The 16,534-nt window shown below is 45.3% G+C and overlaps 1 protein-coding gene across 4 annotated transcripts in view; it reads right to left on the reverse strand.

Moving 5' to 3' along the window:
• Nucleotides 1-16,534, reverse strand: part of DST (dystonin) — a gene marked incomplete at both ends in the record, with an annotated part of 523,923 nt that overhangs the window by 437,634 nt on the left and 69,755 nt on the right. For all 4 annotated transcript variants that reach the window (XM_080699914.1, XM_080699912.1, XM_080699907.1 and 1 more), the window contains one exon: nucleotides 15,932-16,135. In XM_080699914.1, coding sequence (XP_080556040.1) covers nucleotides 15,932-16,135 — 204 coding nt within the window. The remainder of the gene's footprint in view (nucleotides 1-15,931; nucleotides 16,136-16,534) is intronic.

A 16,534-nucleotide genomic window follows, 5' to 3' on the forward strand; every position in this document is an offset into this window, starting at 1 on the left:
TGATTTTGATAAGTGTATCTTCACAGAATCATTCAACATATTCTTCTGTACTCTAGAGTCCTTGTAAACCAGCAGTTAGAACCAGCAGTTTAATCTGATGTAAGTTCAACTTTCTTGCCGGGCGTGGTGGCGCACGCTTGTAATCCCAGCATTCGGGAGGCTGAGACCTGGAGGATCACAGTTCGCGGACGGCCTCAGCTACTTAGCGAGGCCCTCTGCAACTCAGTGAGACCCGGTTTCAAAATAAAGAATAAAAAATAGGGCAGGGGCTGTAGCTCGGAGGTCGAATGCCCCTGGGTTCCACCCCCTGACCCGCAAAAAAATAAATTAAAAGTTCAACTTTCTTGGCAAGAATACTTTATTATCATGTACTTTCCCCAGGAAGCACAGATCCGTGGTTGTCTCTCTTTTCTGTGTTGGCAGTCATTGATGACTGCTGTCTAGGTTTATTATTTCCTTAGAGTTTGCAAAATGATGATATTTTATTTCCATAATTTCTTTCTCCCTCCCCCCTAAAAAATCGAATTACTAAGTAAAATAATTCTCATAGCAGACAGGATAATGCTAGATTCTTCCCTTTTAACACATTTAAGAAAGGTGAGTTGGAGCTGGGCGTGGTGGTGCACACTCGTAATCCCAGCATCTGGAAGACTTTGCAACTCCGTGAGACCCTGTTTCAAAATAAAGAATAAAAAAATAGGGCTGGGAGTGTAGCTCAGAGGTAGACTGCCCCTGGGTTCCATCCCCAGCACCGGAAATAGAAAGAAAGAAGAAAGAAAAAGAAAGAAAGAAAGAAAGAAAGAAAGAAAGAAAGAAAGAAAGAAAGAAAGAAAGAAGAAAGGTGAGTTGGTTCCCTATCATTTTTTGAAGGTCATCTTTGAAGGTTTTTACAATTCAGTATCATAGATTTTAAATACACGGGTGTGTTTCAACCCACTGTGGTCATTATTCACAATGATTTACGGTAGCGGTAATAGTTTAATTCTGGTCCTTCTGACATGCTGATCTTTGCTGTTTCCCTGATTTCCAGCTTCACGAGACATACCTGGCTCATTTTATTTTTCCTCTTCCAGACCTGGAATCAGCCATTCCTCCAAGTCCACCATGACTGCTAAGAGTTCCCTGCCTGAATCCCTCCACCTGGCCAGTGGACTCATCTCCCAGCTGCTGAGTTGGCTGCTAAAGGCTCACAGCTGCCCCCTTCTTCAACCACTCCCTCCCCCAGCTCTGTCACCCCCAGTGGTCTGTGGCCAGTGGCTGACCAACGGTGATGGACAAAGGCTGGCTTCAAGCTGAGACCACTACTATGCAATTCCGGCAGAGCTCAGCGTAGGAGGCTGAAGCCAGTCTCCAGCCAAGCCCACACCTGACACTCAGCTTCCACCCTGCCCTACCCTGTTTCCCTCCCCCCCACCCCAGCCCGCCCCAGAAACTCCCTCCGTAAGTCACTTTCACAAGAATCCCTTCCCAGGCTTTGTTGAGAAAACCAACCAATGCAATAGCCTTAGTTTCTTCTGTAAGAAATGTTTTTGGGCTACCATAATATGGGCATGCTATGGAGGGGTCACTGTTTCTAGATCTTTTGCATGTAGCTAGGGAGTACAGCTTCTTAATGAATTCATAATAAATTCAAATCAATTTCCTACACAGTTTTAGAGCTATAGAGATCTTTGCAACATCTCTGGTTTTATACCGCCATCTCCTTTCTCTCCCGTGCTAAATCCCAGCTCCTAACATCAGCATTTCTACTTCCCCCATAAAGTCTCTCAAGAGTATTTTTATACAGAACACAAACTAATCCTGAGATAAGTACAATTTTTCTTTGTGTGTGTGTGGGGGGGGGGTCTGGAGATGGAACCCAGGGTTCATTCTACCTCCAAGCCACACCCTCTGCCCTATTTTTTATTCTTTATTTTGAAACCGGGTCTCACTGAGTTGCAGAGGGCCTCGCTAAGTAGCTGAGGCTGGCCACGAAGGGCGATCCTCCTGTCTCAACCTCCAAAATGCTGGGATTGCAAGCATGCGCCACCATGCCCGGCCTTTGATTTTATTTGGAAACAGGGACTCACTAAGTTGCAGGGGGCCTCACTAGATTGCTGAGGCTGGCTTCAAACCTGTGATCTTCCTGTCTCAGCCTCCCAAGTACTGGGATTACAAATGTGTGCCACCACAACCAGCAAACTTAACTTTTTAAATTGTGGTAAAATAAACATAACATAAAATTTACCATCCTAACAGTTTTTAAATGCATAATTCACAAGTATTAAGTGCATTCACATTGTTAAAACAGCCAGTCTCACCGGGAGTGGTGGCACACGCTTGTAATCCTAGTACTTGGGAAGTTGAGAGAGGAGGATTTCAGGTTCACGGCCAGCCTCAGATATTTAGCGAGGCCCTCGGCAACTGAGTGAGACTGTGTTTCAAAATAAAGAATAAAAAATAGAGTTAGGGGTGTAGCTCGGAGGAAGGATGCCTCTGGGTTCAATCCCTGCAATACCACCAAAAACAAAAAACAGCCAATCTCCAGAACTCTTTCCATCTTGCAAAACTAAAGCTGTATGAAGTTATGAAGTCATATAGTGTTTATCTGATTTGACTCAGCATAATAACTTACTTCACTTAGTATAATGTCCTCAGGTTCACACATGTTGTGGATTGTGCCAGAATCCCCATCCTTTTTAAAAAGCCTGATTATATGGTCCATTGTATCCTATTTTGTTTATATATTAATCCAGCAGTGGACAGATACTGGGGTAGCTTCCACCTTTTGGCTATCGGCACCCTGCTTTTCATCCTTTTGTGGAAGTCCAGAAGTGGAATTGCTAATAATTCTATTTTTAATTTTTTGAGAAACTACCACGCTGCTTTCCATAGCAGCTGCACCATTTTACATTCCCACCAACAGTGCATGAGGGTGTTTAAACTTATTTTTAACACGAGATTAATCTAGGGATCTGATCCTTTTCCGTCTTAGTGATGCTAAGCTATGCAAAGCAGGAGGATCAATGCTGTTACTGCTGATATGCCAGTGATACGCCCCAGCATTGGTGTTGATTATCTGCTTTACCATTTGATAACTGCATCGGAGGTGTGGAGGCTGCAGCATGGACTTAGCTGTATTTGACCAAAGTGGTCTCGGTACTGTGCCAGTATGGGGAATGGCCTAGGAAGATTTGGGAAAGCTCTGATTATTAATATATTTCAAAAGAAAATAATTGGTATATTTCAAAATAGTTGTGTTAAAATGGAGGCAGACATGGGTAAAGATAGGACTTGGTTTTTGCCTAAAAACAGGCAGCTATTCCAATGTAAATCAACCTAGCTCAAAGTAATTAGTCAATAGAGGAGAGCAGAGGGCTTCCTCTTTCTAAAGACAGATCTACATGATGAGCTAGAGAGGATGGGGCAGGGTTTGACCTTGCCCTTCATGAAAGGAGACACCTCACTAGGGGAGGTACCTTACAGGGACGTTCACTACGTCAGAGTCACGCAAACAAGTTGGAGGTCATGGGTATAAAACTCCGGTCCACGTGTAAGCCCTTTGGTGTACTCATTCGAGTCATCCCCTCATGCCATCTTGGCATGGGGCTGTATTTCTATTTTCTGTATTTCTATCTTTTTAATAAACTTCTTTAAATCTTCAGCAACGGTCCAAGCGATGAATACTTATTCTTCATCGTGGACAAGAATCCACGGTTTTTCTGTTTGTCTGTTTGTGTGGTGGTGTTGTGTGGTGGTGGTGGGGATTACTTCTCCCTGCACGTTTTACCCCCGCAACAGGTACCAATATGATACTGGTACCCACGGGTAGCCAGTACAGATCACGTAGATTGTAAGCAGGCTCTCAAAAATACACAGCTACTCCGTAGGAAAAGTCACAATGGGAAGATGAGCAGTTCCTCTAATCTATATTCTTCTCCCTGAGATTTCTCACCCAATTCCCCAAGCGTTATCTGAGGCAGAGCGTTCCTAAACAGATTAGAAGGATAAGGTACGTTTGCTTCTCTCTAGCCTTAAAGTTTTGAGCCACTTACTTACTCTATGAAACTCAGTTTTGTCAAGTCAGGTTAAAAATACACACTCTATCCAATGCTCTCCCAGGACACAAACTAAAATCTGTCTGGATGCGTTCAGTTTTCATAGTTTGGTATTTTGAACCACACATCATCCCACAATTGGAAAAAAAAAATTCTGGCAATATCAAAAGAGTCAGGGGGAAACCTTTAATACCCATGTGTAGCTGGTTTAGAGTTCAAAGAAGGTGATGGTTGGAAAAATTAAGAGTTAGACCTAGAAGAAAAGGTCCAGAGAGAAGGGGCCGTGAGTCTAGAAATCAAATGGCCTTAGCGATTATCAAATACAATTAACACACACTAATTGCAGTTATCTAAAAACGGGAGCCTTTAATCCATGGAAACAGTAGAGCAGGGGCTTTCCTCGCATTAGGAAAACCAATGAATCAGACAAGCCCTAGCATCCCCTTCATTGACCCACAAGGACTCATCAGAAAATGGTCTTAAATCATAACCTGTAAGACTCAGGGTAAAGATCAAGAAGCAGGGAGTGTCAGACAGAGGGGACTAAATGCCAAGCCGTGCCGGATTCCAAGGAAAGCTGTGGTTGTGTTGCCTAAAGAAGCAAAAGGAATTACACTCGTCTTTCCAGAAAAATCTAAAGATGATTTGGTTAGAGGACCGTCTTTGAACAGGCTTCATTTTCAGCCCTTTGATGAACAGTTGTCCGTGAAAACTTTGAAAGCAAGTGGCTATATGAATGCTTTAGGTTTCTTCTGCTTGGAGCTTAAAGAATGTAAGGCTTTCTTTTTTATATGACAGGTGACCCTGAGATCAAGAAAAACAGTAATAGGGAGAGGCCTGGCCACAGTCAAAATGCTGCCCTTCAAGAGAGTTATGCGTTAGAAAGACGGGCTTGTTTTTCTCCAAGTGCAGCCCATGAATCCCTTGACCAAGTTACTCTTGGGTGCACGAGTCGTTTGGGAGACTGAACACTCTCTATATTAGCACTGTTCATTCAATGTAGTTCATGTGCCCACCTGCTCCTGTGTACCAATCATTTGTACATCTGTTGTTGATATATATTTTTTTCATGTACTAGGGATGGAACCCAGGGGCCTTCTACCTCTGAGAGCTACACCCTGGCCCTATTTTTTATTCTTTTTTTTTTTTTTTTTTTTTGGTGGTACTGGGGAATGGAACTCTTCTACCTCAGGGCTATACTCCCAGACCTATTTTTTTATATTTTATTTGGAAACAGGGTCTCTTAAACCAGCAAGGCTGGCTTTGAATCTACACAATCCTCCTGTCTCCGCCCCCCAAGGGCAGGGTTTACAAGCATGGGCCACCACACCCAGCTTATTCTTTATTTTGAAACAGGGTTTCACTAAGTTGCAGAGGGCCTCACTATGTGGCTGAGGCTGTCCACAAACCATGATCCTCTTGTTTCAGCCTCCCTAATGCTGGGATTACAAGCGTGTGCCACTCGCCCGGCTTGATAATAAATTTGTGTGTGTGTGGTTCTAGGGATTAAACCCAAGGGGGTTCTACAACTGAGCTAGATTCCCAGGCCCATTTTACTTATTTTAAAACAGAGTCTAGCCAGCATGGGGGCATATACTTGTAATTCCAGAGCTTGGGAGGCTGAGACAGGAGGATCTCACAGGTTCGAAGCCAGCCTCAGCTACTTAGTGAGGTTCTCAGCAACTTAGTGAGACCCTGTTTCAAAATAAAATAGAAAATAAGTCTGGGAGTATAGCCCGGAGGTAGAAAGCCCCTGGGTTCCACTCCCAGTAACAGAGAGAGAGAGAGCGCGATAGAGCGATAGCGATAGCGGAGGGGAGGGGAAGGGAAGGGAAGGGAAGGGAAGGGAAGGGAAGAGAAGAGAAGAGAAGAGAAGAGAAGAGAAGAGAAGAGAAGAGAAGAGAAGAGAAAAAGTAAAATACAGAGTCATCTAAATCCAAGATCCTCTTATCTCAGCCTCCCAAGTCCTGGGATTACAGGCATGTGCCACTATGCTGGCAAGAGCTAATTTATGTAATAACTGAATCTTTTGCAAAGACTCTATTAATTAAGGACCTGAAAAAGCAGGCATAGTAATACGTAGCAAAGACTCAGTAAACAGAAAAAGCCTCATTTAATAAAAATTCTTTTCAGGCATTAGCAAAAACTAAATTTCCTTTTACTTTATTCTCAAAATTCATGCTCTAGAGATGCAAGAAGGAAAACAAAGAGCAACATTTCCTTTAAGAGTTTTGTATCTGCCAATTAATTAACCACAGCATGGTGTGAGCTGTGTGTACAGTGAAGCCTTCCACAGAAGGGGAAGTGTCTTGAGGTTATGCAAATAAAGCTGCCTGGTCCTACAAGTCTGGAAAGGAAAGGGAAGGGGAAGGCCATTTAATAATCTAAGCAGGAAGGGAGCAGAGAAACACCCTGCTGTATTTTCAATAAGATCAAGCACATGCATTTAGTCTCTTTTACACTGGGGCAAGCTCTCAACTGGAAAGATGCCCTAAGGCCAGGGGAGGTGGCTCACACATGTAATCCCAATTCTTGGGAGGCTGAGAGGAGGCTCACAGGTTCTCGGCCAGCCTCAGCTACTTAGGGAGGCCCTCCACAACTTAGTGATACCCTATTTCAAAATAAAAGAATAAAAAATAGGGCTGGGGGTGTAGCTTAGAGGTAGAATGCCCCTGGGTATCCCCAGTACCACACAAAAAAATAAAATTATAATACATGTAGTTTTGCAATTTTTTTTTTGAGGTATTGGGGATGGAACCCAGGGGCAGTCTGCCTCCAAGCTATGCCCCCAGCCCTATTTTTTATTCTTTATTTTGAAACAGGGTCTCACTGAGTTGCAAAGGGCCTCACTAAGTAGTAGCTGAGGCTGTCCGTGAACCGCGATCCTCCTATCTCAGCCTCCCAAATGCTGGGATTACAAGCGTGCAACACCATGCCCAGATTAGTTTTGCAAATCTTAACTGGCATTATTTGAAATATTAGGATCAAGCTGATAGGCCAGAATGCTCTATCCCACCATACCAGCTGGCTTTATTTAATGCTAGAGAAAAGGAAGAAACACAGAAAGCAGAAGTGAGGTACTGCAATAGCTCGGCTGGCTGAAGCTTGGCTTGGGGTTGCCTTGTCTCTGTCGGATTTGATCAGCTGACTGCCTGTCATTGACCAAAGCTCAGCTGCTGTGATTGGCTGAGATTCTTTTTACTTGTTACAACACTAAGTTACGTCAAGTCAGGTTATCATTCACCGTGTATGGAGAAACTTGTAGGCAAAACTTAAAATATATACAGAGGCAGCTGTAGACCAAACAATTCAATTTAATGATCCTCTTCCGAAATTCTTAATACAGGAGGACTCACTTCTCTTCCCTGTCAGTACACACTTCCTGGGTCATCTTTTCTGCTTCCATGGGTTTAATAGCATTTATCTACTAATGACACCCAAATCCAGATTCATGTCTACATAATATCCAGGCACCAGGGTATCTAATAAATGTTTCAGACTGAACATGTTCTAAATAGAAGTTTTTATTTCCACCCCTCAGCCCAACCCCGCTTCATCCTCTGCGTTCACCATTATCTGTACTGGGTTTCTCTGTCCTCCACTTCCTGAGCGAAAGTGGCCAGACCCAATATGCAGCTGCTCGCTTGTGGTAGCTCAAAAGTAAGGGGACCGCTGGCCACAGGCCAAATTTGGCCAGCAGAGGAAGCAAACTACAGTTTGGGCCACGGCCTGGGAGCGCTAGTCATATCGGATATTCTTTCAACCCAAGTGAAAAAGAAGGTCTCACAAATGGAGGGAATCCTGTGGTAGTGTGCAAAAAACTGGAATTACTAGAATGTACCAGGAATAGAGGCAGTATGCTAATTTTCTCACACACTAAACTTTTATTTCCCTGCATCTCACTCCCAACCCAAAACATACACATACTTCTTGAACCTGCAAGTTGTTACACAGTACCAGATTCCTAAGAGTGGGCAGTAGGGCTCAAGGTCCACTGCTGCTCCCAGGTGCCCTGGCACAGAAAAGCAGCCCAAAAAGATGCATGGCAAAAAGAGGTTTGTGCTCACTGATAGTTGAAAAACCCAAAGATCATACATATACATATACATATACATATACATATACATATACATATACATATACATATATATGCCCATCTATGCAAGTAGAAATACCGAGACTCGAAGTGATTCAATACTTCAGGAGGATTGAGATAGACCTGTAGCTCTAAGGATGTGATCATTTGGGACTTCCCATTTTTTTATTCCTCCTTCTCAAGTCAAGAGTGCCGGGTTTAAATACTGGCTCCCTTAGCTACTAGCTAGGCGACCTTGACAAGTCTCCTCCTCTGGAAAGTGAGCGCCTACCCCCAGAGAGTTGCTTCCAGGAAGATTAAGGGGGAGGGGGGCAGAAGAGCACAGAGAACCATCTGGAATACTGCCAATGAAGTAACTACGCAATAAATGAAAGTTCTCATTGTGATGAGGATGTTGGAAGATTTTAGGATCCATAAAACAAACAAACAAAAAAGCCTTGTGATTTCAAAATACTAAAGCCCAAAGGGAGATCTGGATCTAATTTTCTTTTTTCTTTCTTTCTTTTTTTTCTTTTTGGTGTGGGGGAGGTATGAGGAATTGAGCCCAGAGGCATTCTACCTCTGAGCTAGACCTTTAGACCTATCTAAATATGTATTTATTTTTTATTTTTTGGTGGTACTGGGGTTCCTGGAAGCCCTTCTACCTCCGGGCTAAACTCCCAGACCTGTTTTTATATTTTTATTTGGAAACAGGGTCTCTTAAGCCAGCGCGCGCGGCTGGCTTCGAACCTGCGTGATCCTCCTCTCTCTGCCTCCCAGCACAGGGATTACAAGTGTGCGCCACCACGCCCGGCTTAATTTTTATTTTGAAACGGGGGTTCACTAAATTGCTAAGGACCTCATTAAGTTTCTGAGATCGGCCTTAAACTTGCGATTCTCCTGTCTCAGCCTCCCAAGTACTGGGATTACAGGTGTGTGCCATCACACCAACCTCAGCTTCTAATTTTTTTTTTTTTTTTGCTCGACAATCTTTAAAAATGTCTAAGCATCCCAGCTGCAGATCTTAATATATGGTACAAATCCCAAGACATATCCCAAGAAAAAACCAGGACAATTATTTTTTTGTTTACTTGCCCTTTGAGACATCTCATTCTCCAAGGGAGTGAAATAAAAAAAAATACATGTATTATTAATTAAGTTTACATTAGTGATCCTCATTACAAATCCTTAAAGGTATATTGAGTATAAATTATGAATTCAGAATATGTGCATGGGTTATAGAGCCAAATATGCGAAGGTGTAACCCATTCCCCGTGGGACTTCATCAAGAGGACAGACTGCAGTTCTGCTGAAACTGCGCAGCCACGTGTTCTGATCCATCTTCTCTGCAGCTACTTCTGTTGCAGTCTTCCGCACTCATGGGCTCCTGACTTAGCCACTAGAAACGCCTGGAGGGCTTCGCACGAATAATCATTCAAATAATCCTAGCTGGGCGTGGTGGCACACACTTGTAATCCCCGTGCTTGGGAGGCTAAGACAGGAGGATCATGCTGATTCGAAGCCATCCGCGCTGGGCTTTAAGAGACCCTGTTCCCAAATAAAAATATAAAATAGGTCTGGGAGTATAGCCCGGAGGTAGAAGGGTTTCCAGGAACCCCAGTACCACACCACTAATAATAATAATAATAATAATAATAATAATAACAACAACAACAACAACAATAATAACAATCCTAAATGACCACAGCCAATCTCTTTGTAGTCCATCGCCAAGCCACAGCTGGAGCTAACAGCAACTTTCTACAAATGTGTGAGATGGAAAAAGAACTGGCTTTGGGCACCTCTAGAACATGGTGGCCCCAGCAGATACTACTGATGGCTCCTAGCCAAATCCATTCGAGAACACAAAGCTTCAGTGTCCACCGAGGCTGCTGTAAGTTCTAGAAGACTGCTCATGAATCACAGTACCCAAGAAGCCAACAGCCTCCTCTACTGACTTTCACAATTTCTGGTCTCCATGACAACGATGACAGGCGATGTAGTCAGAGGGAGGAAGCGAGCTTCACCTGCTCTAAAATACATCACCCCGAATACAGTTTCCCTCCAAGCCTGCACTGCTGTTTCCCACCTTCAAATCTCGCTGCCCTCCAAGTGCTCCTTCGGAAGACACAGTAGATCCCTCAGATTCCCGTCAGCAGTGGAGTCAGACACCAGCAGCGGTGCCAGGCTTTAGGGCCACGTGTGGCCCCAGTCACCTCCCACGCAGCCTGCCGCGGTGCTCGCTGAGCTGTCCCGCCCTGGTCTCCTGGCTCTCCCTGACCATACTTAGTCTTCCTAAAACCATCAGACTTAATCATCCTAGTGACTCTATGAAGCCCAAAAAGTAAAGTTTAAGTCGGTGCATCTGTAATGTTTTGGCCCCAGCCTCTTCTTCCTGCTTCATTTTGTACTTCTCGCCTATAAATCCCTGTACCCACATAGTTCTCCATACCTTTGCTTCTCCACTTCCCAACACCCACGATCCGCTGCCCAGCCAGGTCCCACCCGCACTTTAAACATCAGCTTAATCCCAACTCTACTATAATGGATATCGCCTAACCGCCCTACTGGGATTGGGGGGAACGCCCTCTCCATTTTCTGAATTCTCATAGCGCTTACCATGTGCCACTCATGTGCTATGCTATAATTCACATGTAAATATCATGCACTCACTTAATCAGTTAAGTGCATTCAGATGCGAGATGTCAGGAGACATTCTGAACCAGATGATGTGGCCTCAAAAAGCGACCTACGGTGGAGGCGAAAGGAGGAAAGGAAGGAAGGACCATTTACTGAGCGACATTCTAAGCAGATGGCCAGGCGATGTCTTTCCCCGCTGGTGCAGTTCATCCTCACACTCTACCAGATAGCTATTGTGAGCATCACTTACAATGTGAAACCCAAGCCTCAGAGAGTTTAACAGCCTGGCCAAGGTGACCACAGTGCGCAGTTCTCCGCTATGCCTGTCCTCCTCTCAGTTGCCCTGCCCATCTCTGCCTGCTCTGTCCAGGGGAGGCTCAGCTCCGTGGTCTGCATGGCCAAGGCTCCTCTGCCCTTGGGCTTTCAGTGAGCTGGGTCAACAAGCGACGCCAGCAGGAAGACCCTCTAGCAGGGGCTAAAAGGTGCTACATCCACCACTCGGCTCCTTCTGAATAACTGGGGTCTGGAGGTAGCTGCGTTCCACGGCCCCAGCTCCTGTGGAAGGGCTCTTCCCTGTCCAGCGCTTCCCAGCAGGATCCAGTAAGATCTCTGCCTCCTCTAGCTCCCCAGCCCAGAGTGGTCAGGAGGAGGCTCCACATGGAGACTGGTGACGCACCTCAGCCCACCGCAGAACTGGAAAAGTCCCTTCATCAAACTCTCTTTAGTAGCCAGGCATGGCGGCGCACGCTTGTAATCCCTGCGCTTGGGAGGCTGACACAGGAGGATCACACGGGTTCGAAGCCAGCCTCAGCTACTTAGTGAGGCTCTCAGCAACTTAGTGAGACCCTGTTTCCAAATAAAAAAGAAAAGAGGTCTGGGAGGATAGCCCAGTGGTAGAAAAGCCCCTGGGTTCCACTCCCAGTACCACCAAAACAAAACAAAACAAAAAAAAACCTCTCTTTAGTTAAACCCACTAAGTGTGCCAACTGTTTCCAGCAGATATACCAGATACACAGAGCGGGATTTGAACCCACATGGGTGGTACTGCTAAGCCCACCTTTTCCCCTGAGACTCGGCGCTGAGGGTCAAAGCGAAGGGCAGCTCAATCTGGTAGGAAGGATCAGAAAAGACTTGGTAACCCGGAGTCCATGAGACAGAGTGAGGATACACGCTCAAGGACAAAGTGGACACTGGGCTCAAAGTCACAGAGGAACGAAGGTATGTCGTATCAACCCAGGCGGTCACGGTCACGTGAGGGCTAATGAGACAGCGTGGCAGCTGAGGGTTCTGAACTTTGACAATAACCGCTGGCCTCCCCGTCCTGACCCACATGGGGCGAGTGGAAGGAAAGAGTTAGCTGGATCTCACCAAGTGCCGTGTGCACGTGTCTGTACCACCTTGAACCTCACTACGATGCACAATTTCAATGCACCAATAAAAGTATTTAAATTTTTAATATTTAATTAAAAGTTTTAATATTTAATATTCCCTGACTTCCCTATCCCATCACAGAATTTCAATGATTTAACATAACACACAAGCTCCTAACACATCATACATAGGCCTCATCGGACCCTGTCTGGCCCAGTCTCATCTATGGGGACCACTCTCAGGCTATTCACCGCCGCCGCCACGCCCTTTCACTCCTCTGTGCTTCCGTATATGTTCTTTCAAACTACTTTCTCTTTCCACTGGATAACAATTTTTTTCTTTTTTATTTTTTTATTTTTTTCGGTACTAGGGATGGAACCCAGGGGCATCCTACCCCCAGCCCTATGTTTTGTTCTTTATTTTGAAACAAGGTCTCACTGAGTTGCAGAGGGCCTCACTAAGTAGCTGAGGTTGTCAGTGAACCGCGATCCTCCAGTCTCAGCCTCCCGAATGCTGATGTTACACGTGTGCACCACCACGCCCGGCTTTGGATTTAAAAAAAAATTTAATCTTTCAGAATTCCTCTCATGTGTCTGCTTATCTATACATATTTATGGCCACCCAAGATGCTTCCATAGTGCCTAGTGCCAAGCTCCACCATAGTACTCTCAGAGCACAAAACATGCGTCACACTTACTTGTTTGCATATCGGCCCACTGACTCAACTGAATTCCTAGACACCAGGTACTAGAGAAAGGTAAGAGTAAAGAAGCTAGCGCTGGGAGCGGGCTGCCTGCCTCCAAACCCTGAGTTCTGTCCCAAACAACTGGGTCACCTTAGGCAAGTTATTTACCCTCTCTGGGCCTAAGTTTCATTATTGAAAAAATTGGGGATACCATTAACATCCATCTCAGAAGATTGTTTAGTCAATGACATAGAATTATACCTGTCATACACTAAGCTCTCACTAAGAGTTAGTTACTAATATGTATGTAATATCCTTTATTAATGTATAAAAAGCATATATTTATTGAAGAAAGAAATTTGTTTTCTATTTATCTAGATCAATACCAAATTCTTTTTTTCTTTTCTTCTCCTTCTCCTTCTCCTTCTCCTTCTCCTTCTCCTTCTCCTCCTCCTCCTCCTCCTCCTCCTCCTCTTCCTCCTCCTCCTTCTTCTTCTTCTTTTTCTTTTTTGTGGTGCTAGGGGTGGAACCCAGGGCCTTTCTACTTCCGGGCTATACTCCCAGACCTATTTTGTATTTTATTTGCAAACAGGGTCTCACTAAGTTGCTGAGAGCCTCACTAAGTAGCTGAGGCTGGCTTTCAACCTGTGCGATCCTCCTGTCTCAGCCTTTTAAAGTACTGGGATTACAAGTGTGCGCCACCACGCCCGGCTATTATTTTTTTGTTTTGAAACAGGGTTTTGCTAGGTTGCTGAGAGCCTCATTTCACTGCTCAGGCTGTTCTTAAACCTGCGACCCTCCAGTCTCAGCCTCCCAAATACTAGAATTACAGGCATGTGCCTCCACACCCAACTACCAAATTCTACTTAGATAGCCTCTGTTTTATTAATCCTGAAAAAGATACTCATATCTAAACACACAGTCAAAACCAACATAATAACATTTAGGTCAGTGGCATATCACATATGCAGTAGTTCTGTTAGATGATGAAGGATCCAAAAATTCTCAGCACCTAGTGACATCACATTGTAATATCTTGTGCAATGCATTATTCATGTGTATGTGGTGTTATGTAAAACAGCTAAGAAACCATAAAAGCACAGCACATACAACACTATAAAGTGTATAGTGCTTGATGCTGATAATAAATGACTATGTTATGGGCTTATATATATGCTATACTTTTAACCATTATTTTAGGGTGTATTCCTTCCACTCATCAAAAGAAGTTTACTACAAAACAACATGCGTGCTTTGTTACCCCGGGCAGAAGCCTCACGCACACCATGGTTACCACGACTCCTGATTGCATCACTTTCTCTGGGGCCTGATTTAATCTCATGTTGTTTTGTCCATCATGGCTGGAGAGGCAACAGGCCGGGCCATGTGCTGTCTATGTTCTAGGTATAGTCTGCTGCCGTTACCCTCTGGGTTTGTACAAGACACTCTCTGTTTGCACAACAGTGAAATCAACTAAGGCTGCATTGCTCAGAACATCCCACCATCATCGAGCCATGCATCACTATACTTAAGTCATGACTGGATGATGATAAACAGGCCCTTTTCTCTAAAGGATTTTGGCTCCTCACTATCGCTCCTGGCCTGGTGACTGAGTCTCATTCTGCTGGCCTCACAACACTCTCGTGTGCCTGCCATACCGTGACCCCTAAGGACGGTGGCCCTGTTTTAATGACACGTACAGAACATTCTCAAGTCAAATCTGATGGCTCCCCTAGGCAGGCACAAGAAATGATAACAGGCTCCCTCTAGCATAGGGATGAACCTCATGGGTACTTATTTTAATGAAAAAGCAATGTAAAATTATTACAGTTATGAGTGTGTGTGTGTGTGTGTGTTTGTGTGTGTGTGTGTGTGTAGTATTGAGGATTGAACCCAGAAACAGTCTACCTTTGAGCTATACCCCCAGCTTTGATTGTTTGTTTGTTTGTTTGGTGGTACTGGGGGTGGAACCCAGAGGCTTTCTACCTCCAGGCTACACTCCCAGACCTATTTTCTATTTTATTTTGAAACAGGGTCTCACTAAGTTGCTGAGAGCCTCACTAAGTAGTTGAGGCTGGCTTTGAACCTGTGCGATCCTCCTGTCTCAGCTTCCCAAGTACTGGGATTATAGGCATTGACCACCACAGACCACACCTAGCTTGTTTTTTTTTAATGGCACTTTCTAAGCCCCCAATTCTTTATTACTACAGCCTTGGCTTAAAAGTCCATGTGCAGAACCTCGTGGAGAAAAACAATGGGAGACACCTAACAATCTGCTGCGGCAGTGAGGAGGAGATGGAGAGCAGCTCCCCAAGTTTCCCAGGGAAGGCAGCACCGCAGCCAGTAGAGACACCGCGCTGGGTTAGGAAGGACGCAGTGCTGCTTTGAACACCTAAAGGTCTCATCTGAGAAGGCCCTTCCAAGTCACCCCGGGCCACCTGCAAGGGGCAAGCGCAGGCCCTCCTGGCCGAGAAGCCCCTGGAGGGCTGAGCGACCACCGCCGAGCAGAAGCCAGCCCCTCCGGCCCTCCTGGCTCCTCCTGGCCTATTTCAATGCTCAGGCTGTTCTTGAACCTGTGACCCTCCAGTCTCAGCTTCCCAAATACTAGGATTACAGGCATGTGCCTCTATACCTAACTACCAAATTCTACTTAGATAGCTTCTGTTTTATTAATCCTGAATAAAGATACTCATATCTAAATACACAGTCAAAACCAACATAATAACACTTAGGTCAGTGGCTTATCACATATGCAGTAGTTCCGTTAGATGATGAAGGATCGATGGCCTGACACTTGGTGGCTTCGCAGCCGCCCTCTCGGCCAACTCGGATCTCGCCACTCCCGCGCCTCGGCTTGCTGACTCTACAGCCTGTCCTCACTCTAGACCCAGTCTCTATCAGTCGGCCTGACAGCAATAACTCTAGCTTCTCTGAAAACTCCCTGCCTGGCGCCTTCCAGCAGACACTCCCTCGCTGGAACTCACAGGGCACACGTTGGGCATAACAACAAATGACTGTGATAAGCCAATCATGTGACCCGAAAATAATTTTGGGCTCAGAAAGACGGACCACACCATTGGACAGTGTGTTGGATGTCCTTACAGCTCACAGCCCTCTACTTACAGGCCTCCTGGTTGAAGCGCCTTGAACGGACTGGTAGAATTCTGGCTGGACCCGGCTGTTTTTCTTGATCCTTCTCTTCTTCACGGGCGTGTCTTGCTCACTCTGCTGGTGAGCTTCCACCGCCGGCTTCACTTCTTCCAGACGGGCAGCAGCAGCCGCGGCCGCAACGCGCCTTCGGATATGCCGAGGGCTTGCTCGGAACCCCTGCAGCGGAGACACAGTAGGACAAATCCACGTTGGTACCAAGTTATCTGGGCATTCCCTGGGACAGTTACACAAAGAGCTCCCGGGAGATCCTTTACAGCCCCAAAGTGAGCGCACAGGAGGCAGGGCACTCAGGCACTGTGAAGCACCTCAGGGTTTCGGGGCCCAGAGTTACTCTATATTAAGAGATGAGCCTGGCACGGCGGCACGGGCCTGTAATCCCAGTCCTTGGGAGGCTGAGACAGGAGGGTCACAAGTTCAAGGCTAGTATGTGGTAACTTAGCGAGACTGTTGAAATATTAAAAAAAAAAAAAAAGAAAAGGGTAGAATCCCCTGGGTTCAATCCCTAGTACCAAAAACAAAAAAAAAAAAAAAAAAAGAAAGGAAGATAAATGGAAA

The sequence above is a fragment of the Muscardinus avellanarius genome (assembly GCF_963383645.1).
Source record: "Muscardinus avellanarius genome assembly, chromosome: 8".
Classification (NCBI taxonomy): Eukaryota; Metazoa; Chordata; class Mammalia; order Rodentia; family Gliridae; genus Muscardinus; species Muscardinus avellanarius.